The sequence below is a fragment of the Bos javanicus genome, chromosome 5 (genome assembly GCF_032452875.1).
Source record: "Bos javanicus breed banteng chromosome 5, ARS-OSU_banteng_1.0, whole genome shotgun sequence".
Taxonomy (NCBI): domain Eukaryota; kingdom Metazoa; phylum Chordata; class Mammalia; order Artiodactyla; family Bovidae; genus Bos; species Bos javanicus.
The window spans coordinates 92170744-92196126 of record NC_083872.1 but is presented as its reverse complement, the minus strand read 5'-3'; the positions used below and the strand labels follow the sequence as shown (position 1 = coordinate 92196126).

Below are 25383 nucleotides of genomic sequence, written 5' to 3'. Positions count from 1 at the left end.
GAAACGAGATACCAGTCCAGGTTCGATGCATGATACTGGATGCTTGAGGCTAGTGCACTGGGACGACCCAGAGGGATGGTATGGGGAGGGAGGAGGGAGGAGGGTTCAGGGTGGGGAACACATGTATACCTGTGGCGGATTCATTTTGATATTTGGCAAAACTAATACAATTATGTAAAGTTTAAAAATAAAATTAAATTTAAAAAAAATAAAAAATTAAAATGCTCAATTTAAATGAATGAAGAGAAAATATGTAACCTGTTTAAGCACCACATTTCAAACTGCTGTCAAAGACAGTTGGGAAGATACTGAGTAGTGCTATTTTTGTCCTTTATACTATAGCTGCATGTATTCCTTTCACCCTTAAGTAACCGGACATGCTGAAAAGAGACTTGGCATTAGAGACAAAGTTTTCTGACCCCCACAGTCTTTAGAGCTCTCACCTGAAAAGCATTCACTTAGTTCCCATGCAAAAAATTTGAGGGTCTTGTTTATTCTTTTTTTTGTTGTTGTTTCTAAGTGAATTGCTCTAAACTGTTCCTTTGAATTTTAAATTGTGCATATTAATTTTTTAAGATTTGTTTATTTAAAATAATAAATAAAGGTGTTTCTCTCACCAAAACCCTTGCTATATTTATTTATCATGTCAAAGCAGGTGTGTCAAATTTATATCTAAACAATTTCCGGGAGCTCTGGCAATGTAGGAGATACAAGAAACTCCAGTTTGATCCCCGGATCAGGAAGATCCCTGAGGAAGGGAATGGCAACCTGCTCCAGTATTCTTGCCTGGAGAATCCCATAGAGAGAGAAGCCTGGCGGGTTACAGTCCATGGGGTCAAAAAAGAGTTGGACATGACTGAGCACGTGTGCGCACACTCACACACACAATTCTACTGATGGAGCAGTGTTAGTTGTTCTGAGGAGCACAGTCATCCATCAGTATCGTTAGTTCCAACACCCCTGCAGAAACCAAAATCTAGAAGCTCAAGTCCCTTATATAAAAGGGCATAGTATACAGTCCACACTATGTACCCACAGATGAGAACCCTCCAATATGGAGGGGGACTGTAGGGTTTCAGATGTGAACTACCTTCATAAATTTAGTTTAGTAGCAAGCTTTTATTGTGTTTAGTTGGTGCTAAATCTTACACCAGGCACATGAAGTTCAAAATGAGTAAGGCGTAGTTACATTCAAGAACTTAGCAGCCTAGTATGATTTAGCTGTATTACATTATTTGTGTTTATTTATTGTAAGATACATTAGATTTCTTGTTTTTTTATTATTCTCTGCCCAAAGACTCATTTAAATATATTTTATCCCATTTTTAATCATATAAACCCTCAGATCTCCAGCTAGTAATTATTTACTTAAATATATGGCTAAATAATAAGCAAGGATTTTCATGTATTTTTAAAAAATCTTAGATATCCTATAATCTACATTTTATAGGCAGAAAAGTTGGCAGGAATCTGACTTAAACTCATGTTTCCAAAATCTAGTCAAAAGAACTTTCGACTGCAGTTCATAGAGCACAGAATATGAAAAAAAAAAAGAATGATTATTTGATGCTAATGATTATCTTAAATGATTGTGAGATTATTTTATCTAATGCATTGGGGGTGGAGTTAATTCTCTGTTTTCCTGATATTTCTCATGCATTATTGTAAGCTATTAACAGCTTAGTAAGTGTATTTACTTTGTTTTAGTTTTCCAGATCAAGAAATTCGTAACGTGGCAGTTCAGCAGTTAGACAACCTCTTGAATGATGAACTACTGGAATATCTCCCACAGCTAGTTCAGGTAAGGACAGCAAAGTTGCCAAGGGATTCCAGGATTTTAACCAATAATTCTCTAAAACAGGTCCCAGTGAATCAACAGTAGCCTACATTAAAAGTGATAATTTCAGTTTGGCTAGCCAAGGGGCTAAAAATATAGCTGTCAACTTGGGTACCATGGAAATTCTCTACCCAAAATTGATATGGTTACAAAAAAGGTATATAAACACCAAAAGGGAAATTTTTTTAAAAAAACACCTTCACTTATTAATTAGAACAGGAAAAAAAAATACTGTGATGAAAAATTGGTATCCAACTGTATATATAAAACTATAAAAAAGTAACCAAATAAACATTATGTAGAAAGTAGTCATTTACTAGACATCTGTTCATAATATTTTTCTTGCTTTTCCCATATTCTAATATTAATTACAGATTTTAAAACAGTAGTTTCTTACAATCAAATTCTGCTGCCAGATAGTAGTTTTGTGACATCATATATCATGATATTGGAGTAATTTTGGAAAATACTATAAACTTATCTAGAAATCTGATCATGGTCTGATTTAGTTTGACTATGTTACCATTTAAACAATTGCACAAATAGTCATGTATATGATTGAATATCCAAAATATAAACAATGATTTTTTTCTAAGTTAACTGGATACTGAATGCTGAATAGGTCTAAAGTAGGGGTCTGTATGTTTTTCTTTTGCTTTGTTTTTAACTCAGGTGTTTTCTTATCTGAAAGATCAGGTCATTGTTATAAGCTATTTTAAATGCCAGGTGCCTCAGGTTTTGAATTTAAGACAGAGACCCTGAGACTAAAGTGCTGCTAAGCTGCTAAGTCAATTCAGTCGTGTCCGACTCTGTGTGACCCCACAGACGGCAGCCCACCAGGCTCCCCGGTCCCTGGGATTCTCCAGGCAAGAACACTGGAGTGGGTTGCCATTTCCTTCTCCAATGCATGAAAGTGAAAAGTGAAAGTGAAGTCGCTCAGTCGTGCGCGACTCTTAGCGACCCCGTGGACTAGAGCCCACCAGGCTCCTCCGTCCATGGGATTTTCCAGGCAAGAGTACTGGAGTGGGGTGCCATTGCCTTCTCTGGAGACTAAAGTGAGGAGCCTCTAATAATAGAATTGAATTCTATGTTACTTTACAATCAGAACATGTACTTCTCTGAAGGCCTTAAAGAGAGAACTGATCTAGAAGCATGTGTACTGTAGAGTTACTACTACCACTCCTTACAGTTGTGGTTTCCCTAGCCTTGCAGGAGTATGTAGTGTAGTGAGAATAAAAATTAATTCAACTTGCAGAAACACTATTCATCTCATGCCTCTTGAGTATGGGCAACATGCTATATCTAACCCAACTCAAAAAAAGGAAATTTCTACAATAGTGTATGTAAATTAAATCTTTGAAAGCCAGAATCTGAGTCAATAACACTTGACACTAGGAATGTGGCTGAGAGACTTATGCCTGTAAATGCAAATTCATTTATAAGATAAGTCGCACCCAGGACCCAGCATTGCAAATACACAGAGGTAAAGATAGGTAACGTTGCAAATATTCCCTAATTAAAAATGATAATTATAAAATCATGTGAGATGGAAAGAAATATTTAATGTGACTGGAAAATTAATAACAAATGGGAAGAATTTTCAAAACATTAATTGTGGGATTTGCCCTTAAAATTTCGATGCTGCACCCTAACTTTCCAAGACATAAAAAAAAAATTCCTACCCTGCTGATTATTTTCTGGAATCATGTTATTTTTTATGCATTATTTTATTAGAACTGTGCAGGCTATGTTAAAGAGCAATATGAAGTTACTTTAAGACCATGATGAAAACAGAAAGTATGGTTCTTAAAGTGTTAGTCACTCAATAGTGTCCAACTCTTTGTGACCATGTGGACTGTAGCCTGCCAGGCTCCTCTGTCCATGGAATTCTACAGACAAGAATACCGGAGTAGATTGCCATTCCCTTCTCCAGGAAATCTTTGTGACCCAAGGATCAAACCCTGGTCTCCCGAATTGCAGGCAGATTCTTTACTGTCTGAGGCACCAGGGAAGCTTATGGTTCATAGCTAATGCTCTAATAAGCCACAGACCCAGAGGTTACTGCAAACCACAGGCTGTAGGTAGGTTTCAAGAAGAGAGTTCAAAACAATGTTGTTGTTGTTCCATTTCCTTAGTTGAATCCAACTCTTTTGCAACCTCATGGACTATATCCTGCCAGGCTCCTCTGTCTGTGAGATTTCCCAGGCAAGAATACTGAAGTGGGTTGCCATTTCCTTCTCTAGGGTATCTTCCCAACCCAGGGATTGAACCCACCTCTCCTGCATTGGTACACAGATTCTTAACCACTGAGACAACTAGGAAGCCAATGAAATATGCATCCAAAATATTGTCTCCTGATGATGATGCAGGATGTAGGGAGAAATTGTAGCAGTAGACAGAATGATGCAGTGAATTTGGAAGCAAGGGAGGCCATTCATGATCAGTAAGTAGTTTCTGGGTTCAGAAAGAAATCACAAGGAAGTCTTCAAAGAAAGCTAAAAGGCAAGCATGGAAGTAGACTCTGAGGTATCTCTCTCCTGCTAATGTACTCATAGGATATGTTCACGATAAGGGCATGAACACAGCCCATGGTCTAGTCAATCCAATATTAGCATGTTACTTAAAGAAGGTCATAACTGCAGTTTAAGACAGCACACATTATGATCCTTATATATTCAGACAGCATCACGAGTTTATGCAAATTTGCTGAGATCATCTTTGACATTCTCACACTTCAAGAATTCATAAACATTCCCATCCTGGAGGATAATTAGCATACTGAGGTGTTTCTTTAGGTGTGTGTTGAATGAATGTTGTTCCCATTTTTTCTGCTCTCTGGACTGTGGTGTTAACTCTGTGTGTGTATGTGACTTAAATGGCTTATGGAGCAACACGCCATAGAATCTTTGTTTTTCAAGCAGGAATAAGTACTTTTAGAAAGATAGGAAGAAAACCTGACATTCATTTTCACAGCTTATTGTGGTTCATGAGATGATGATGATGATGATGATGATGAGGGCCCAGACACCGAGTGCTGATGGTGAAGTCCCTGTAGAGTGGGTGTGGAAGTCTAAATTAGGTCTCAAAGGTTGCTGTTGCTGTCTGTGTTTTTCCCTCAGGTTGGATATCCTAGAAAACATTAGAAAGTTGTTCACATTGCAGATGAAGGAATGGGAGATTGGAGGATGGGTGGATTATGTGTCCACCAAAAGGCAGCTTTGACACTTTAAAGTAAAGCTTCAAATTCTGCAGGTTAATACTCAATAGGTGATTTCAGTTAAGGCTTTGATTTTGTGGGGCTTCCCTGATAGCTCAGTTGGTAAAGAATCTGTGTGTAATACAGCATACTCCGGTTCAATTCCTGGGTCAGGAAGACCCCCTGGAGAAGGGGTAGGCTACCCACTGCAGCATTCTTGGGCTTCCCTAGAGGCTCAACTAGTAAAGTATCTGCCCACAATGTGGGAGACATGGGTTCAATCCAGGCTACCCACTCCAGTATTCTGGCCTATAGAATTCCATGGATCCATGGGGTCACAAAAAGTCGGACACAACTGAATGACTTTCACTTTTTCAAACCAAAAGAAGAGAATCATCTATTGTTTAATAATGCCATTTTTTTAATATCCAAGACACTGTTCATGATATTACTTTCTGTGTGCCAGGATTCTCTCCCTAGGCATGGTTGAACTCCACCAACCACCAGCTCTTATTTATTCTGTGATACTAAAAGCCAAAAAAGAAAATTGTGTGATGTGTATATGCTCTATTAGTTACACACCAAACGATAAAGCTATTAAATATAAGTATTTTGTCAAAACTTTTATGCTGTTTTCCCTTTCTCAAGCCTCTTAAGTACCTCTGTATTCTGCTATAATTTTGTTACTGAGGAAAAAAAAAAGTAAAGTAATTGATCTCTTATTTCAGGCTGTCAAGTTTGAATGGAACCTTGAGAGTCCTCTAGTGCAACTTCTGTTACACCGCTCACTACAAAGTGTCCAGATTGCCCATCGTCTTTACTGGTAAGATTAACCAAAGTAGGGCAGGATGCCTTTTTTTTATTGTCAACTTCTTTTTGTGGGGCAGCTTTTCCTTATAAACCTGATTCAAACTTCCACTTAAAATTCAGCCAAATGTGAGTCTTTATCAGGGTTATTTTTACTTATGAGTATAATTTAACTGTCATTGTCTTCAAAATCTTCCTTTTGTACTGTTGCTGCTCTTTAAATCCAACTGGAATTTGAAATCTAGGTGATCCTTTTCCAATAGCTTTAAATCGCAAGGTCTACATGTGGTCACATCCACTTGTTGAATATTTCAGTTTAAAATCTAGTTATAAGATCCTGTATGTTTTGGAAGAATGTAAGCTTGAAAAGTAACTTCTGTAACAATATTAGTTACAAACAGTGGGATCGAGGCCAATATATACTGTCTTAAGCTTATAATTCCTGGAGCACTAAAGTTTTCCAAAAACATTAACTTTGAATATTATTAGTGAAGAAGTTAGATTTATTTAAGATATATCAGGATTTCTCCCATCACTGCCTGCTCCTGATCCTACTAAACAACGTGTTCTTTCGATGCTGTTCTCCCTACTGTTATTACTAAATTTGCACAAAAAATTTAGCAATTACAAGTGTCAGTAACCTAAGGATGGAATTGAATCTATCTTTTGTCCTCACATATGTATGACAAGCATCATTTATTGGCTTCAATTGCTAGTGAAGAACTTTAATTAATGGGAAAAAAGAAAGTCAATATAATTTTTGAATATCATGTTTTTCTACTTCAAAAAACATTGTTCTTGTTGACATCACTCTTCCCATGAAAATGACTCAAGGATTTCATATAAAAATAGAAATACAAGGAATTGTCAAGCCCTAATGTTTGATTAGATGCAGATTTCCATTTCAAGTGTCTAATAGAAAAGCCAGATCATTTTCCTCTAGTATGTCAGTATAATTAGGCATCAGATACATTGGCCAACAGCAGGCCTTCCACTAAGTAGACTCTCTTCATCAGACTCTGAATTAAGTCTTATTCTCTTACATTTTTCCAACAGCTACTTTGATGATAAGGTAAGTTAAGTGGATATATTTGTTGGTATTTCACTGTCGTATTAAAGCTAGAACTCCATTATCCTCAACATTTATTTCCCTTAAAACTTGACTTTTTTTCACTTTTCACTTTTTTAAAACATGTTTTCTAAAATGAAGACATATTCAAAAGTAACATGACTACATAATAGTCTTGATTTAAATATTTGAACCAAAACATAATATAAAATATATAAAGTAGAAGAGCAAATAAAAAGATCATTTAGAAAAATTAGAATAAAATATTGAGGACTTACATCGATTGTTATAATACTAGTACTAGAACCATCTTAGTAAGTTCTTCATCAGCTAAGGGTGCGAAAGTGGAGTCATTTGATAGGAAACAGTGAGTACAGACAGAGCTGTCAATCAATGCCACACTTGCAGGTTCACAATAAATATAATACTGTCACTTTTCAAAGAAGGTGGGAGGAAAGACTTTCTCAGTATAGAACTCACCCTTATGAAAAAGAGAAAAAAGAGTAACAAAGCCCATTTCCCTTCTCACTGATTTAAGAAGAGAGTAAGATAGAGGAACTAGAAAAAGATATAAGTTATAAATGGACTGCTTGTTTCTGAATGCTTAATTTATGAAAATATGAAAAGAACAAGACAACATGGAGGGAAATTTTAAAATACCCATCTCATTTTAAAACTTAAGAATTAAGAATCAGGCAAAATGTTCTAAACATCAAATTACATTACATATATTTAAAATATATCTTGGAGTTAAAAAAAAAAAAAAAAGCTTCTGCCTAGCATCGTATTTGGGGCATCCCAGGTGGCTTGATTGGAGAAGGCAATGGCAACCCACTCCAGTACTCTTGCCTGGCAAATCCCATGGATGGAGGAGCCTGGTAGGCTGCAGTCCATGGGGTGGCTAGCAGTCAGACACGACTGAGCGACTTCACTTTCACTTTTCACTTTCATGCATTGGAGAAGGAAATGGCAACCCACTCCAGTGTTCTTGCCTGGAGAATCCCAGGGACGGGGGAGCCTGGTGGGCTGCCATCTCTGGGGTCGCACAGAGTCGGACATGACTGAAGTGACTTAGCCGCAGCAGAAGCAGCAGCAGGTGGCTTGGTGGTAAAGAATCCACCTGCAGTGCAGGAGATGCAGGATTTGCAGATTTGATCCCTGGGTTGGGAGAATACCTTGGAGAAAAAAAAAAAAGGCAACCCATTCCAATATTCTTGCCTGGAGAATCCCGTGGACAGAGGAGCCTGGCAGGCTACAGTCCATGGGATCACAGAGTCCGACGCGACTGAGCAACTGAGAATGAGCATCATATTTAGGGGACATTTGTATGTAGAATGCTGAGTTTAAACTTCAAAGATGCAGTTCAGACTCCTCATGATACACTTGAAAACATTCTCAATTTATCTTTCCTTAGAAAACAAAGCAACAACAATAAAAAACCAATATCTGATAACTTTTAAAAAAGAGTTCCATCAGACATCAGTTTAATGATTTTTTTCCACTTGGGTGAGCTCCTGCTTCTTCATATTCAGCATATTCAGCACTGAACTCAATGACTTACCCTGCTCACTCAGGTCTTGGAAGCTTTTCTGGACCCTCCCTGTTTCTCACTAATATGCTCAGTTGTTTACCAAGCCCTGTAATCGTATACCTACCAAATAGGTCTCCCCCAAACAGTTGCTTCCACCTGCCACTGATCAGAAGGTTAACTCCTCAGATATTGAATTGTGAATAAATGGGCTTTCACAGAAACCATCTTGACTACTTACCATCACTGCCGGCAGCCTTCCTGAAAAGGGAAATTGATTTGGAGTTACTGCAAGTCTCCTCCATTGAAAGGGTGACATAGGATGAATATCCCCAATTTCTCATGGAAAGGGAGCTAACAATAAGCTTTGGATTGGGAAAGTTTAAAAGCTCTCAATCACAGTTTGCACCCTAAAAGGTGGCTGTAGATTAGTAGGGTAGCATTGGAGTTCATACTTAAGAGGCCCCTCCCCCATCATATAGCAATTATAGAAATTTAAGCTCAGACCCTTTCCGTTTTGAATAAGAAATAAACAGCCATCGCTAGCTGATAGTGAGACACTGGATTGAATGGGATGTCCCCCAAAAGATATTTACATCTTAACTCCAGGAACCTGTGACTCTGAACTTATTTGGGTCTTTAAAGATATAATTAAATTTAAAATCTTGAGATTAAATTGTCCTATTTTATCAGTGTGTGAGTGCTAAGTTCCTTCAGTCATGTTCAACTCTGTGCGACCCCATGGACCATAATCTTCCAGGCTCCTATGTCCAAGGGATTTTCCAGGCAAGAATACTGGAGCAGGTTGCAATGCCCTTCTCCAGGGGATCTCCCCGACTCAGGGATCGAACCCAAGTCTCTGGTGTCTCCTGCATTGGCAGGCAGCTTGTTTACCACTGAGCCACCTGGGAAACCCAGTGTGGGTTTTTATCAGAGTGGGTCCTCAATCCACTGACAACTGTCCTTGTAAGAAACAGAAGAGAAGACACACACATACAGAAAAGGCCATGTGGAGTATCACTGATACAGCCCAAAGCCAAGGAATGTCCAGAGTCACCAGGAGCTAGAAGAGGCAAGGGAGGATTCTCCCTCTGAGCCTTGAGAGGGAGCACATCCCAATCTCGATTTCAAACGTCTGGTCTCCAGAGCTGTGAGATTAATCTCAATTGTTCAGTATGTGTTGATCTCTTGTGGCAGCCACGGGAAGTACACAGCAAGGACAGGACTTTGTGAAGGGCCCTGACTAGACGCTCTGATGACACATCACACAGGAAGCTTCTCCTGACTCTTTCCACAGCCACTGTCCAGCATGAGTACTGCTCCCGTGCTGTCTCCCAACACCCTATATGACTCCCCAGGTGTCATGTCACATTCCTTAACACTTCTGTTCCCCTGTCTGCTTCCCCTCCTAGTCCTTATAGTAACCCATGATAGCTATCATGTCATACTCATCAACGTACTAATCATACCAATGCCTGAAACTCAGGAGATACTGACAAAAAACATTTTTTAAGTTAGGAAACCAGAGAAATTTCTTTAAGGCCAGCAATAGTTTCACATACAGGGAATTCAGTGCACTCTCAAAGGTACTGTCAGTACCCTAGGCAGATCCCCTCTACCAGCTGGTGGACCTATCTTGCAGCTTCTGTGAATATTGACCACCAATTGACAGCTGCCTCTTCTCTGCAGAATTGGTCTCTGTTAACATAGCTACCTAGTCTGGAGAGTGGGAAATCATTAAGGTACCATTTTCATTCCAAGCCTCCACCCAGATGACTCAAAGCTAGATTAGACCTTGATCTCCTGGTTAACTCCTTCCCCTCCCCTACAGTGCTTGTCACTCCCTCAAAGGTTTTTTTTTTTTTCCGCTGAAGAGTACTCCTTCAGTAAATCACATACACCTTAATTCCTGTGTTATAATCTGTTCTAGGGAAGCTTAGCTAAGATAAACATTTCTTTATCAAAGAAAACTAATTCAAATATTTGATTAAAAAAAATTGGAGCATCAGTATGCTAGACACGTATCATAAGTGGAAAAGCAATACTGCAGTCTTTCATATTCCTAATAGTATTAATAAGTCTGGCTGAATGAGCTGCGAGAGAGCCATTTTGAATAAAAATCTGTATAAATTGTTTTTTTAAGTCATATCCTACAAAACTCTGAAAGTGTTCTCTTCAAAGTGTGGGGATAACCTGAGATGAAATGCCCATTGGCAGACTCTCCAAGAACAACAATATTTTTCTGTTTTATTTGCTGATAAATAATATATTTATCAAGTACTATCAAGTATATAATGTTTATTTATCAAATATATCATATGTATCAAGTACTATCAAGGACAGTACTTGGCACTTGACAAATTCTCGATAACTTGCTACTGAAGGAATGAATAAGACAAAGTTGCCCCAGGCCCAGCTGGGTACATGCAGACTTGTGACAGAAGGGGGCAGAAGAGAGCTGCTTGAGTGGTCAATCGGTCTTGAAGCCAAACAATGCTGGCAAGGAGAGCAGCATCAGGTGATTGGCCCCTGATGCAGTGTCTGCTGAAACAGCTGGGAGAACGCCGCAGTAAACTAAGGCACTGAGTCTCTGGGACCACGAGGACTTTCCAGGGTGGCCCATGGTATCAAAGGACTGTATGAGCTCTAATGTAGGACGCATAAAATTGAGATGATTTGAAAACTGACCAGTCATTTTCTTAACAATCTACCTTAAACTTTTCTTATCTAGAATTTTGGGGCAATTTCTCAAATCAGGGACTACTCTAAATAAAGCAAAATAATGTGGAAATTTTGCATCATGTGATCTGAAGTCACATGTTCCCCTTCAGTTTAGTTCAGTTCAGTCGCTCAGTGTTGTCCGACTCTTTGTGACTCCATGAATCGCAGCACGCCAGGCCTCCCTGTCCATCACCATCTTCCGGAGTTCATTCAAACTCACCCTACCCCTTTTCTAAATTTGTCTCTCACCAATGCCTGAAATTCTCTCATTAGCAACCACTCCTTTTGGTTAAATAATGTTCCCTCTCAGAAGTACTCTTCTCATATATACATATATATGCTGCTGCTGCTACTGCTAAATCGCTTCAGTTGTGTCCGACTCTGTGCGGCCCCATAGACGGCAGCCCACCAGGCTCCTCTGTCCCTGGAATTCTCCAGGCAAGAACACTGGCATTGTTGCCATTTCCTTCTCCGATGCATGAAAGTGAAAAGTCAAAGTGAAGTCGCTCAGTCATGTCCGACTCTTCACGACCCCATGGACTGCAGCGTACCAGGCTCCTCTGCCCATGGGATTTTCCAGGCAAGAGTACTGGAGTGGGGTGCCATTGCTTTCTCCAATATATATATATATTCAGAACATAATGCTTATGAGGAATTAACTTATCATTTGTTCATATTTAAAATTTTATTTTTGGCTGTGCTGGGTCTTCGTTGCTGTAAGCGGGCTTTCTCTAGTTGTGATGAGTGGGGTTACTCTCTATTTGCTGTGCATGGGCTTCTTGTGATGGCTTCTGTTGTTGCGGAGTATGGGCTCTAGGGCATTCGGTCTTCAGTAGGGCATGCTGGCACATTGGTTTAGTTGCCTCAAGGCATGTAAAATCTTCCCCAACCAGGGACTGAATCCATGTCCCCTACATTGGCAGGGGGATTCTTAAGCACTGGACCACCAGGGAAGTCCTCATTTGTCCATTTATATGACAGATGTTAAGATGTTAGATACTGGTGAACTACTAAGGATAGACTAGAATGGTGCTTGCCTAAAGAAACTCACAGGCTAACTCTCATTAGCATCCAGCGGGTAGGAAAAAAACCTATGGGCTGTGTGACAGGGACAGAGAAGAAGGAGAGAGCTGACAGCAGATTCTGTCCATTTTACAGTTTTACCCATGACCTGTTCCAAATATAATGTAAGCACAAGGCAAAGAGGCAAGGCTGGCCATCAAGTAAATAAAAAACACTTCCATTCTGTCAGACTTAAATATTGATAAAGGCATACAAATTATACACAGAGGTGGTACGTGCTCTGTCTCTTTCGAGGTCTGGATCACTCCCTAAAGTGAGAGTGAAGAGCTGCACTTTAGGGAGTTATTGCAGTGTAATAGAGCACGCATGATATAGAATCAATAGGAGGTTTTAAAGCCTCAATCCTTTACCTTCTAGAATCATTTTATTGCCACTAATTCACCATTTTACCTTTACAGTGTAATAAATAATAAATTGTTGCTTCACTTTTTTGTAAGAGAAAGATATATCTTGTCATTTAATATTGATCTGTTATAATCATCTTTCACCCTGTCATTCTCAGAAAAGTACACACCAGATAAAATCCCTATAATAAGCAATTCACCAAACTAATGATAGTTCTTCTCCACTCCGACCAACCTGGAGAAAAGCGACAGTTATTTGTGAAAAGGTGTACATTTTACATAACAATCTGTAAAATTCATTAGCACAGTTTCCTAGTTAAGGTAAAAGATAAGAACAATTGTTTTTTGTCTGTTTTATATGATAAAGGTTATATGTAGTTCCTTTAATAAAAAGATTTATTTAAAAATCATAATATAAATTTTAAGTTATTTTCTAATATAATTTGTCTTATTACTATTAAATATACATGAAAATAGAATCTGATGCAACCCCCTGGACTGTAGCCCACTAGGCTCCTCTGTCCATGGAATTTTCCCAGCATGAATACTGGAGTGGGTTGCCAGTCCCTTCTCCAGGGGATCTTCCCAACCCAGGGGTTGAACCTGGGTCTCCCACATTGCAGGCAGATTCTTTACCACCTAAGCCATGAAAAAAGCCTGATACAAAGGTCTACCATAGATCAGTGCAAAAACAGGCACAGAGCTCCACCTTCAATTTATTCCTAGTTTAAATTATTTTTCCTTGATATTCTTCTATTTTGTTAAATAAGTTAAGAGTTGTAAAAAGGAACATTTTGTATATATGTACTGACCTCAATTATTGGAACTCAGACATATGACGTTTGGGAACTAAACTTTCTAATCCAGTCTCTTGCAATTTTTCATTATGCTGCTGCTGCTGCTGAGTCGGGTCAGTCGTGTCCGACTCTGTGCGACCCCATAGATGGCAGCCCACCAGGCTCCCCTGTCCCTGGGATTCTCCAGGAAAGAACACTGGAGTGGGTTGCCATTTCCTTCTCCAATGCATGAACGTGAAAACTGAAAGTGAAGTCATTCAGTTGTGTCCAACTCCTAGCAACCCCATGGACTGCAGCCCACCAGGCTCCTCCATCCATGGGATTTTCCAGGCAAGAGTACTGGAGTGGGGTGCCATTGCCTTCTCCCATTTTTCATTATAACTGCATGCAATTACATCATTGCTTCCTTAGATAGTCATCTGGGTCCCTTATAATAATATTAGCCCCTCTCTGCCATAGTTTATGGCATAGTTTATGCTGGAGATTTGGGTTAAGACCTTGAAAAACAGCATTATATTGTTTGATTTTTGTTGGTTTTTAATGAAGATCAGAAAAAAGATCTGGATTAATGACAGGTAATAGAAGCGTATCACCACGCTGATGGTATTGGACCCAGAAAAAGAAAGAGAGAGAATCAGAGCATTAGGTTGAAGATACTTTTAGGTGCCAGGTCTAGAAATGGCGCATACACTTCGGATTATATTCCATACATGGGAAGTCAGGAAGAAGGCCCCGTCCACTGCCAGCTAGCGTAGGAAAGAAGATTGGGTGTATATCTACGTGAACGCGTGCTCATCCTCCTCAGTCGTGTCTGACTCTGTGCGATTCTACAGACTGTGTAGCTCACTAGACTCCTATGTCCATGGAATTTTCCAGGCAAGAATACTAGATCAAGTTGCTATTTCCTACTCCAGGGAATCTTCCAATCCAGGGATCAAACCTGAGTCTTCTGTGTCTCCTGCATTGGCAGGTGGATTCTTTACCACTGAGCCACCTGGGAAGCATGCATACTTTCATTTACTTCATTATTTCCCTTTTCTTTAAGACACTTTGGGCCATAAGTAACAGAAAATTTTGATTCAAATGGTTTGAAATGATGTGAAAAATTAATCATCTTACAGTTTGTTTGTCAGGTGGTTCTGGAGTTTATTATTGCAGCTCACTGATTTTGTCATTAAACTCAATTTCTTTGATCTTTCTGCTCTGTCAACCTTAGCATGTTGACTGGTCTCTAGTCTATCTCATAACATGGTTACAAGAAGACTGCCAGAGTTGGTATCACATGCATACATGGCACCATGCAGCAAAAGGGAAAGGACTGATCTTTCTCCAACAAGAAAAGTTTTCTGTAAACTACATAGCGGAGTTAACTTCCTATATCATTTGCCAGAATTGGGTTGCATGTCATCCTGAACCAGTTACCTAATTAGATGACAATGGAATGAGTTGACTTACCCAGCTGATTTAGAATATTGAGAATCTATCCCAAAACTGTTTATCTCTCCTGAAGATTTTTATATCTGAACAAAATCAGATTCTTTACTCAGATATAAAAAGGGAAATAGATTTGGTGTAGATAAAACCCTCTATTCCCTTTCTGTACTGTGAGGCTCTATCTTGATCATCTCTCCTAACACAGAACATTGCACATAGTAGAATCATTCAGTTCAGTTCAGTTGCTCAGTTGTGTCCGACTCTTTGCAACCCCATGGACTGCAGCACAACAGGCCTCCCTGTCCATCACCAACTCCCAGAGCTTGCTCAAACTCATGTCCATCGAGTCAATGATGCCATTCAGCCATCTTGTCCTCTGTCGTCCCCTTCTCCTCTTGCCTTCAATCTTTCCCAGCCTCAGGGTCTTTTCTAATGAGTCAGTTCTTCACATCAGGTGGCCAAAATATTGGAGCTTCAGCTTCAGCATCAGTCCTTCCAAAGAATATTCAGGACTGATTTCTTTTAGAATTGACTGGTTGAATCTCCTTGTAATCCAAGGGAATCTCAAGAGTCTTCTCCAAACCACAGTTCAAAAGCATCAATTCTTCAGCACTCAGCTTTCTTTATGGTCCAACTCTCACATCCATACATGACTACAGGATAAACCATAGCTTTGACTAGACGGACCTTTGTTGGCAAAGTAACGTCTCTGTTTTTTAATATTCTGCCTAGGTTTGTCATAGCTTTTCTTCCAAGGAGCAAGTGCCTTTTAATTTCATGGCTGCAGTCTCCATCTGCAGTGATTTTGGAGCCCAGGAAAATAAAGTCTCTCACTGTGTCCATTTTTTCCCCCATCTATTTGCCATGAAGTTATGGACTAGATGCCATGATCTTTGTTTTTTGAATGTTGAGCTTTAAGCCAGCTTTTTCAACTCTCCTCTTTCACTTTCATCAAGAGGCTCTTTAGTTCTTCACTTTCTGCCATAAGGGTGATGTCATCTGCATACCTAGAAGAATCATTGGTGCTCAATATATATTTGTTGAATGAATTTTAAAATAATCACACCACATACATTGGTGCTGCCAACAGGTTATCTTAACTACTATACTTACAACAGTAGGCAATCCGCCCAAATCATGTTATATTAAATGTATAGGGTTGGCCATTGGTATTCTAATAATCGTATTTGTTGAGTTAAATGATTTACAGAAAAATATGGTAGTTTGGAATAAATTTTTTGAAGAAGTATCAGGTGTTAATACTGATTGAGTCCACAGAGTGAGATGCTTTTAATGACTTTAACTATGCTGTTTCTTAAAGCCCTGATTGAAAATGAAAGGTTACGTCTAGTGATTTGGCAAGAAGTGTTTTAGGGGCAAACCTTGTGAAATAGCTGATTACTATCTTTTAAAATATAATCTTCTGTATTGAGACTTTCTGTGAGCTTTAGGGAATTACTGAAGAGTTTATGACTTTTGCTGACTCCTATATTCTTCAATTTTTTTGTTCTTTTTTCTGGGCTGTGAAGATTCTTAGTTCTTTTTGTTTTGTATCAGTTACTGAATAAGTCCTTTCTTTTCAGGCCCTATTTTACTTTCTATCTTTGCTCATCAAAAGATCACTCTTTGAAAAGGTTGAATGGAGATTTGATTTGCTTTTTTTCTAGCTCAGATTTCAACTTCATCTGTGTACAATTATTGTAGTTACAACAGAAAGGCATTTACTTTATTTTCCTCTGAAGAGCTTCATATGTGTTGCTTTTATTTGCAACAAAATCTAGACCTGGGTATTTCAATCAAATATTTGTCATCTTTAATAACCCAGAATTCTTATTCTTGCTTTGGCATCTGTGATTCATTTTTGACCAAAGATGAGTGAACAGCTTGCACAAATAGTGTTTGTCTTCAGATATGACAATCTGCCTGATACACTAACCACTCGTGACAGAATGTCACATTATTGGTCTATCTGAACTTGAGTTTAGTCATCTAAAATTGTTAAATGGAGAATCCCAATGTATGCATCACTTTCCTGTTTATATTGGGCGCTGTGTATATATGTTTACTAAGATACTGTAAATGTCATTCAGTTGCCAAAATGATGAAATTTCCATTACTTTCTGCCAAGTAAAATAGCATTACTTTTAAAGAGTCTCAGTTTTTTATGTCAAAAAAAAAATTGATTGAGGATTCTGCAAATATCACAGAATTCAGTCTAGAGCTTTACTTTCCAGTTGTCATGAGGGCAGCTGAAAAAGTGGACCAGTGGGACAGAGGTAGAAAAGTGCATGAGAAGTCTACCGAGAAAAAGAGTGTAATGTTAGTCATCCATTTTTTCATTCATATATCTGTTCTCCAAGTTTTTATTGAGTGTCTATTATATATATAATTTTAGCTATTTTGTGAAAGAAATAGAAAACATAAATAAATTATGATAAACACAGTTTAAGTAATGTGCTTTCTTCAACCATTTGCATCCCTCTTAGCTAATCCAAGCAGTTACTACAGATGCTAGAGTTTATTTTTCAGCTCTATTGTCTCAACAGAATAAATATAAACATTTTATTCAATGATTTTTAAGCCCTCTGATTGAATTATGAAACTAAATTCAGTGTTCAGTTCAGTTGCTCAGTCGTGTCCGACTCTTTGCGACCCCATGAATTGCAGCACGCCAGGCCTCCCTGTCCATCACTAACTCCCAGAGTTTACCCAAACTCACGTCCATTGAGTCGGTGATGCCATCTAACCATCTCATCCTCTGTCGTCCCCTTCTCCTCCTGCCTTCAATCTTTCCCAACATCAAGGTCTTTTCAGATGAGTCAGTTCTTCACATCAGGTTGCCAAAATACTGGAGTTTCAGCTTTAACATCAGTCCTTCCAATGAACACCCAGGACCAATTTCCCTTATGTTGGGCTGGTTGGATCTCCTTGCAATCCAAGGGACTCTCAAGAGTCTTCTTCAACATCACAGTTCAAAAGCATCAATTCTTCTGCACTCAGCCCTCTTTATAGTCCAACTCTCACATCCGTATGTTCAGTGTGTTCATGTGTAATTACTTGTTCTTGGGAATAGTTGTGTCAAGTGTCCAGTGAACCGCTTCCCAGGATCAAGGAACTTCATTAACTTAATTGGTGGTGAGATGGTGTCTTGGATTATCTTTAGGAATATTGTACTATCCTTTCTCTGCTAAGAAGACTAAAATACTAAAGTTTATCAGCTCTGGTATGGCTCTGACTTGAAAAGTACTGCTAAAAATTCTAATCGTCCAACTCTTTGTTTTCAATACTCTTTCTTCTCAGGACAGCATTGCCTTCTGGTAGACATAGTATGATTAATGCTAGATAATATACTAGTCATTTCAAATACTCTTTCATTAATTCAGAGAACTCTGTTATCTCTACTTTTCAAATGAAAAACATAGTTCTCAAAAGGCAAAATATGCAAAGCTACTAAGTGGAAGAGCCAGAAATTGACCCCAAGTCTCATCTATTATGATCTGCCAAGCCATGTAAATATTATAAAAGATAATAACAGTAAAAGGCAGAATAACGTAATAGTAAGAGAACAAGATTTGGAGGAAAACATAATAGAAATTCCAACTCAGATCTCTACTAGCTAAATTCTCTCAGAAAAATTACTTAATTTCCCTGGTCTTTTTCATAATCTGTAAAAAGAAATACAATTATGCCTAATAGTTGTTAAAATGGATTGAGATCATATATATCAAGATGTGTATTTAGCACATCTAAGGATGTATTTTTGAGTCATTTAGAAAACATAGGAATTCATTTAGAAACATGAAATTACAGTTCCCAAGGTTATATCGTTAATTAATAATTGTGTTGGATTTAAATCTTGGATTATTGACATTTGACTCCTCACTCCTACCATTGTTCTTTTTTTTTTTTTAATTCAAATTTATAATTGAAGTTTAATAATAGAATTTGGATGTGGGACCAGGAAAATCAATGTGTATACAAATTAGTTCAGAGACCTGTTGAGAAAAGTATCTTGAAACATTCTCAGTGTCAGAAAAAGTTGGGAATATGTGCATCGTTTAGGTTCAGAGAAATTTAACAGACAAAGGAATCTAACAACATTCACAGATTGCCTGTTGATACTTGTTTTTACATTTCAACAGCCAGCATCTATATCACTCACATCACTCCACTGCCTGCTAACACAATTCAGAAGAAGATACAAGTAAAAATTTCCACCAATCCTTTGTTTATTTTAAAGGGTTATGACTGTAAAGTGAAAAATTGTACTCACTCAAGAAGTTGAGAAAGTCAAAGGCAAAGAACTAAAGAACCTATTACAACAGCAAGAGGATGGATCACCAAAGCATCGCTAAACCTACCACACTAGGAAAGCATTGTAGGCTATCCAAGAAAAGATAAGAAATCCCTGGAACATCTCATGAAATGGGGAAGAAAATGTGATTGGTGGTCATCATGGACTTATTCATAATTTAGTCAGATTTTCAAACCTTGAATGACTTTGTCATTTGGTACAAAATGTCTATAATAAACCTTATTACTGAGCTTGTGCCTAAAATGTGATAATTTGTTCTTAAGGTAAAATAACATCAGTTATGCAGGGTTCACTTTCAGGGTCATAGTTGGCAGTTCCTTCCAATTTGGCAGTGGATTAATGACAAGTAAAGACTGAATATTGCTCTTTTCTCTTTCCTTTACCCAGAAGCCTTAGCAATTACTATCTTGAAGAAATTATTTTTATTTCTGTACATATGATGATGGGCTTCCCTGATGGCTCAGAGGGTAAAGCGTCTGTCTGCAATGCAGGAGACCCAGGTTTGACCTCTGAGTTGGGAAGATCCCCTGAAGAAGAAAATGGCAATCCACTCCAGTATTCTTGCCTGGAGAATCCCATGGACAGAGGAGCCTGGTAGGCTACAGTCCATGGGGTCACAAAGAGTTGGACAGAACTGAGCAGCTTCACTTTCTTTTTTTTTTTTTTTATATTAAAGTTAGGTCCAACTCCTGCTCCAACTTCTAGGGGACACTGTATCTGTCACTTTGGAGCTTTATTTTGAAACACCCAGTGATCTCTGCTATGACACACCATGCCTTTTTGGTTCTGGGCAATTGACTTAACCATCTGAGCTTCCATTTCCTTATTTGCATAATAAGAATAACATCCTTACCGTAAGTACCTAGCACAGGCCCTGACACCTGTAGCTACTCAATAAATATAGGTTGAATCAGTCAATCATTGAAGAATTGAGATTTTTTTGAAGGTGGAATGACATAAGATTATGCAATATACCTCATACACCTCCTAGACATGACAATTATTTCTTCTTATGCTTTTCCTTCTTTCCCTTTCTTTTTTTTTTAATTTTTAAATCAAATGATATTTTATTTGTTAGAATATAGCACTCCCCAACTGAAGTATTTCATCAGATAAGTGGGCATATATCTGTAACTCTGTCTAATTCATGCATACTTCACCTAAGTGTAAATGGGAAAACTACGGGAAAACTGCTGGAACACTATTCCTCCTGTTTCTCACCATCCCACTTTTTATCACCATTCTGAAATGTTTCATTTCTAAATGAATGATTCAGCTAAAATCTCCAAGTGTCAAGAGCCCTCAACCTCCTTTTTCACCAGTAAAACTTAGCACCTTCACACTTCAGTAACTCCTTTCCATGGCTACATATTTAATCTTGTCATCACTAAGAATGGCACTTTATTTGAAGTTTTAAACTTAGAAATCTAATGTATTAATCTTTTCACATGTTGACTTTACCACAAATACTAAACTCAGAGTTCAGTGTCAATAGAAACTCCACTCCTGACCTTCACTGGTTCTTCAGTCTCATCAAACCACTCAGAGTTGACTTACTTTCCTATCAGTTTTTCTAGCCACTCATTTCTCTATCTGGGTTAATTTTCTCCATCACTCACTGTATCTACCAAGTTAACTTAAGAAATATGAATCAGTACCATCTCCATTGAACCCTTAACTTAGAACATCATCATTTCCCTACTAATAATGTTGTTGTTTATTATTTCATCTACCCAATCCAATGATTCATCAGTGTCTGTAAGAACACATCAAATTCATTCATCCCATACTATATAGAATGGCCCACAAGATAAATTAATTTTATTATCTGTAGCAGGAAAGCTTGTGCTTCTCCAAGATATGCAGTTTGTTTTGAACATATAAAAATGTAGGTTTTCTTAGCTCACAGGGTAATCGTTAGTAGTTTAGGATCTACATCACTATACCTGGATGCAAAACTTGGTTCTACTATTTACTAGGTATCTGACTTCCAGCAAGGTACTTAAACTTTATGAGACCAGTTTTTCTCAGGCATTACAAGTGAGAATATCATTTACTTTCAGAGGGTTGTTGTGAGATCAGATTTGGGATGAAAGAGATGGAGAACTTTGTGATACAGAAAATCTAACCAGTGTCAGGCTTATATCTATAAGAGATAATAACAATATAAGAGATGTTATCCTATCCCATAGGAAGGTTTACTCATTAAATAGGTATTTATTAAGCACATTCCATGGGCTTCCCAGGTAGCTCAGCTGGTAAAGAACCACCTATAATGCTGGAGACCCTGGTTTGATTCCAAGGGCAGGAAGTTCCCCTGGAAAAGGGATAGGCTACCACTCCAGTATTCTTGGGCTTCCCTGGTGACTCAGATGGTAAAGAATCCACCTGCAGTGAGGAGACTTGGGTTTGATCCCTGGGTTGGGATGATCCACTGGAGGAGGGCATGGCAACCCACTCCAGTATTCTAGCCTGGAGAATCCTCATGGACAGAGGAGCCTGGCAGGCTATATTCCTTTCGTAGAAAAGAGTTGGTCACGACTGAGTTACTAAGCACAGAAGCACCTTCAATGAGCTAGGTTATATTGTCATCTTCAGGGATACAACAGTGGATAAAACATTCAAAAATCCCTGCCCTTCCTTATGTGTCATTTGAGAGAAATAAGATACATTGTTATAGGATGTTGGTATGATTTAGGGAGAAAAATGAAACAATCAGGAGATACAAGAATACAAGAGTCAAAGGAGTTGCAATTTTAAGATAGAGTAGCTGGAAAGCTGGATTTGATCCTAAGATTGGGATCCCCTGGAGAACGGAATGGCTACCCACTCCAGTATTCTTGCCTGAAGAGTCCCAGAGGAGCCTGGTGGCCTACAGTCCATAGGGTCGCAAAGAGTCGGACAAGACTGAAGCAGCTAACACTTTAATCATGCTGCAGTCCATGGGGTCATGAAGAGCTGGACATGACTTGGTGACTGAACAACAAGGAAGGAAAGGCCTTATTAAAAAGGCGGTATTTGGAAGAAGACATCAGTGAAGCATAGGAATGAATTATTTAAGTATGTAAAAGAAGAGAATATCAGGGAGAGGAAATGGCAAATGCAAAGTGTTTTTGGGTGTTAGAGAAAAAACAATGAGGCCAGTGTGGCTGAATTAACTTGAAACCGGGGAAGAATAGTAGAAAATGAGATCAGCTGGGAAAAAGGTGAAGATGGGGACAAGTTATATAAAATTCTCTGCAGCATTATGAGAATACTAGTTTTAATCTAAATGAAAAGTCATTAGAGGGTTCAGAGAAAAATGAAAGACATGATTTGACTTATATTTTAACAGAATTACCCTGTATGCTGGATTAAAAATCAGCTGAGAAGTAATGGTAAGAACAAGAAAACCAGTTAGGAGGCTAATGCAGTGATCCAGGTGAGAGATTATAGTGTCTTAGTCTAGGATACAGTAGTCAAAGAAGAGAGAAATCGTTCAATTCTGGATTCATTTTTGAAATTAAAGCCAGCAGAATTTTCTGATGAATGAGAAGTATAAGAGAAACAAATTATGATACCAAGGTTGTTCCTTGAACAGCTGAAATAATTTTAAGAGTGTTTGTTTCTAAGGGTAGGAAATAGACGTCAAAACATCAATCTGGACCTATCAAAATCTGAAATAACTATTGGACATCTTTATCTGTACTACAGTAAAAAATGGATTTATCAACACAAAAGATGAGGTTTAAAACTATTAGCACAGATTATGTGGTGGTAGAATGAGAACAGATAGAAAGGCAAAGTCCAAATATTTCATCGTCAAGCTAACATTTAAGTCAAAAAGATAAGGCAGAAGCAGAAATAGAGACTAAAAAGAAGCAGAAACAGAGATGTAAAAGATAAGCCAAGTGAGCATGGACTCCTGCAATGTTATTTCTAAATAACGTATAGAAATAAACTGGTATGATCAACTTTGTCAAGGACTGCTAATAGGTTAAGTAGCTCTGAGATCAGAGTAGCACCATGAAGGTCACTGCAGGTCACTGGAAAAGCAATTTGCAGTACAGTGGAGATAAAAGCCTGATAGGAATAGATTCAAGAGATAATGGAAGGGGAGATCAGTCAGTTCAGTCTCTCAGTCGTCTGACTCTTTGCGACCCCATGGACTGCAGAATACCAAGGCTTCCTGTCCATCATCAACTCCAGTGGTGTACTCAAACTCATGTCCATCGAGTTGGGATGCAGCCAAAGCAAAAAGAATACCCAGCTGTGGATGTGACTGGTGATAGAAGCAAGGTCCGATGCTGTAAAGAGCAGTATTGCATAGGAACCTGGAATGTCAGGTCCATGAATCAAGGCAAATTGGAAGTGATCAAATAAGAGATGGCAAGAGTAAATGTTGACATTCTAGTAATCAACAAACTGAAATGGTCTGGAATGGGTGAATTTAACTCAGATGACCATTATATGTACTACTGCGGGCAGGAATCCCTCAGAAGAAATGCAGTGGCCATCATGGTCCAAAAAAGAGTCCGAAATGCAGTACTTGGATGCAATCTCAAAAACAACAGAATGATCTCTGTTCGTTTCCAAGGAAAACCATTCAATGTCACAGTAATTCAAGTCTATGCCCCAACCAGTAACACTGAAGAAGCTGAAGTTGAACAGCTCTATGAAGACCTACAAGACCTTTTAGAATGAACACCCAAAAAAGATGTCCTTTTCATTATAGGGGACTGGAATGCAAAAGTAGGAAGTCAAGAAACACCTGGAATAACAGGCAAATTTTGCCTTGGAGTACAAAATGAAGCAGGGCAAAGGCTAATAGAGTTTTGCCAAGAGAACGCACTGGTCATAGCAAACACCCACTTTCAACAACACAAGAGAAGACTCTACACATGGACATCACTAGGTGGTCAACACCAAGATCAGATTGATTATATTCTTTGCAGCCGAAGATGGAGAAGCTCTATACAGTCAGCAAAAATAAGACTAAGAGCTGACTGTGGCTCAGCTCATGAACTCCTTATTGCCAAATTCAGACTTAAATTGAAGAAAGTAGAGAAAACCACTAGACCATTCAGGTATGACCTAAATCAAATCCCTTATGATTATACAGTGAAAGTGAGAAATAGATTTAAGGGCCTAGATCTGATAGAGTGCATGATGAACTATGCACGGAGTTTCATGACATTGTACAGGAGACAGACATCAAGACCATCCCCATGGAAAAGAAATGCAAAAAAGCAAAATGGCTGTCTGGAGAGGCCTTACAAATAGCTGTGAAAAGAAGAGAAGTGAAAAGCAAAGGAGAAAAGGAAAGATATAAATATCTGAATGCAGAGTTCCAAAGAATAGCAAAAAGAGATAAGAAAGCCTTCTTCAGTGATCAATGCAAAGAAATAGAGGAAAACAACAGAATGGGAAAGACTAGGGATCTCTTCAAGAAAATCAGAGATAACAAGGGAACATTTCATGCAAAGATGGGCTCGATAAAGGACAGAAATGGTATAGACCTAAAAGAAGCAGAAGATATTAAGAAGAGGTGGCAAAAATACACAGAAGAACTGTACAAAAAAGACCTTCACGACCCAGATAATCACAATGGTGTGATCACTGACCTAGAGCCAGACATCCTGGAATGTGAAGTCAAGTGGGCCTTAGAAAGCATCACTATGAACAAAGCTAGTGGAGGAGATGGAATTCCATTTGAGCTATTCCAAATCCTGAAAGATGATGCTGTGAAAGTGCTGCACTCAATATGCCAGCAAATTTGGAAAACTCAGCAGTGGCCACAGGACCGGAAAAGGTCAGTTTTCATTCCAATCCCAAAGAAAGGCAATGCCAAAGAATGCTCAAACTATCGCACAATTGCACTCATCTCACATGCCAGTCAAGTAATGCTCAAAATTCTCCAAGCCAAGCTTCAGCAATATGTGAACCGTGAACTACCAGATGTTCAAGCTGGTTTTAGAAAAGGCAGAGGAACCAGAGATCAAATTGCCAACATCCGCTGGATCATTGAAAAAGCAAGAGAGTTCCAGAAAAACATCTATTTCTGCTTTATTGACTATGCCAAAGCCTTTGACTGTGTGGATCACAATCAACTGTGGAAAATTCTGTAAGAGATGGGAATACCAGACCACCTGATCTGCCTCTTGAGAAATTTGTATGCAGGTCAGGAAGCAACAGTTAGAACTGGACATGGAACAACAGACTGGTTCCAAATAGGAAAAGGAGTACGTCAAGGCTATATATTGTTACCCTGTG

The 25383-nt window shown here is 38.6% G+C and overlaps 1 protein-coding gene across 4 annotated transcripts in view; it reads left to right on the top strand.

Moving 5' to 3' along the window:
- PIK3C2G (phosphatidylinositol-4-phosphate 3-kinase catalytic subunit type 2 gamma) overlaps positions 1–25383 on the top strand; it is a 669174-nt gene that overhangs the window by 378910 nt on the left and 264881 nt on the right. For all 4 annotated transcript variants that reach the window (XM_061417725.1, XM_061417726.1, XM_061417724.1 and 1 more), the window contains 2 exons: positions 1708–1801; positions 5762–5856. In XM_061417725.1, the coding sequence (XP_061273709.1) occupies positions 1708–1801; positions 5762–5856 (189 nt within the window). The remainder of the gene's footprint in view (positions 1–1707; positions 1802–5761; positions 5857–25383) is intronic.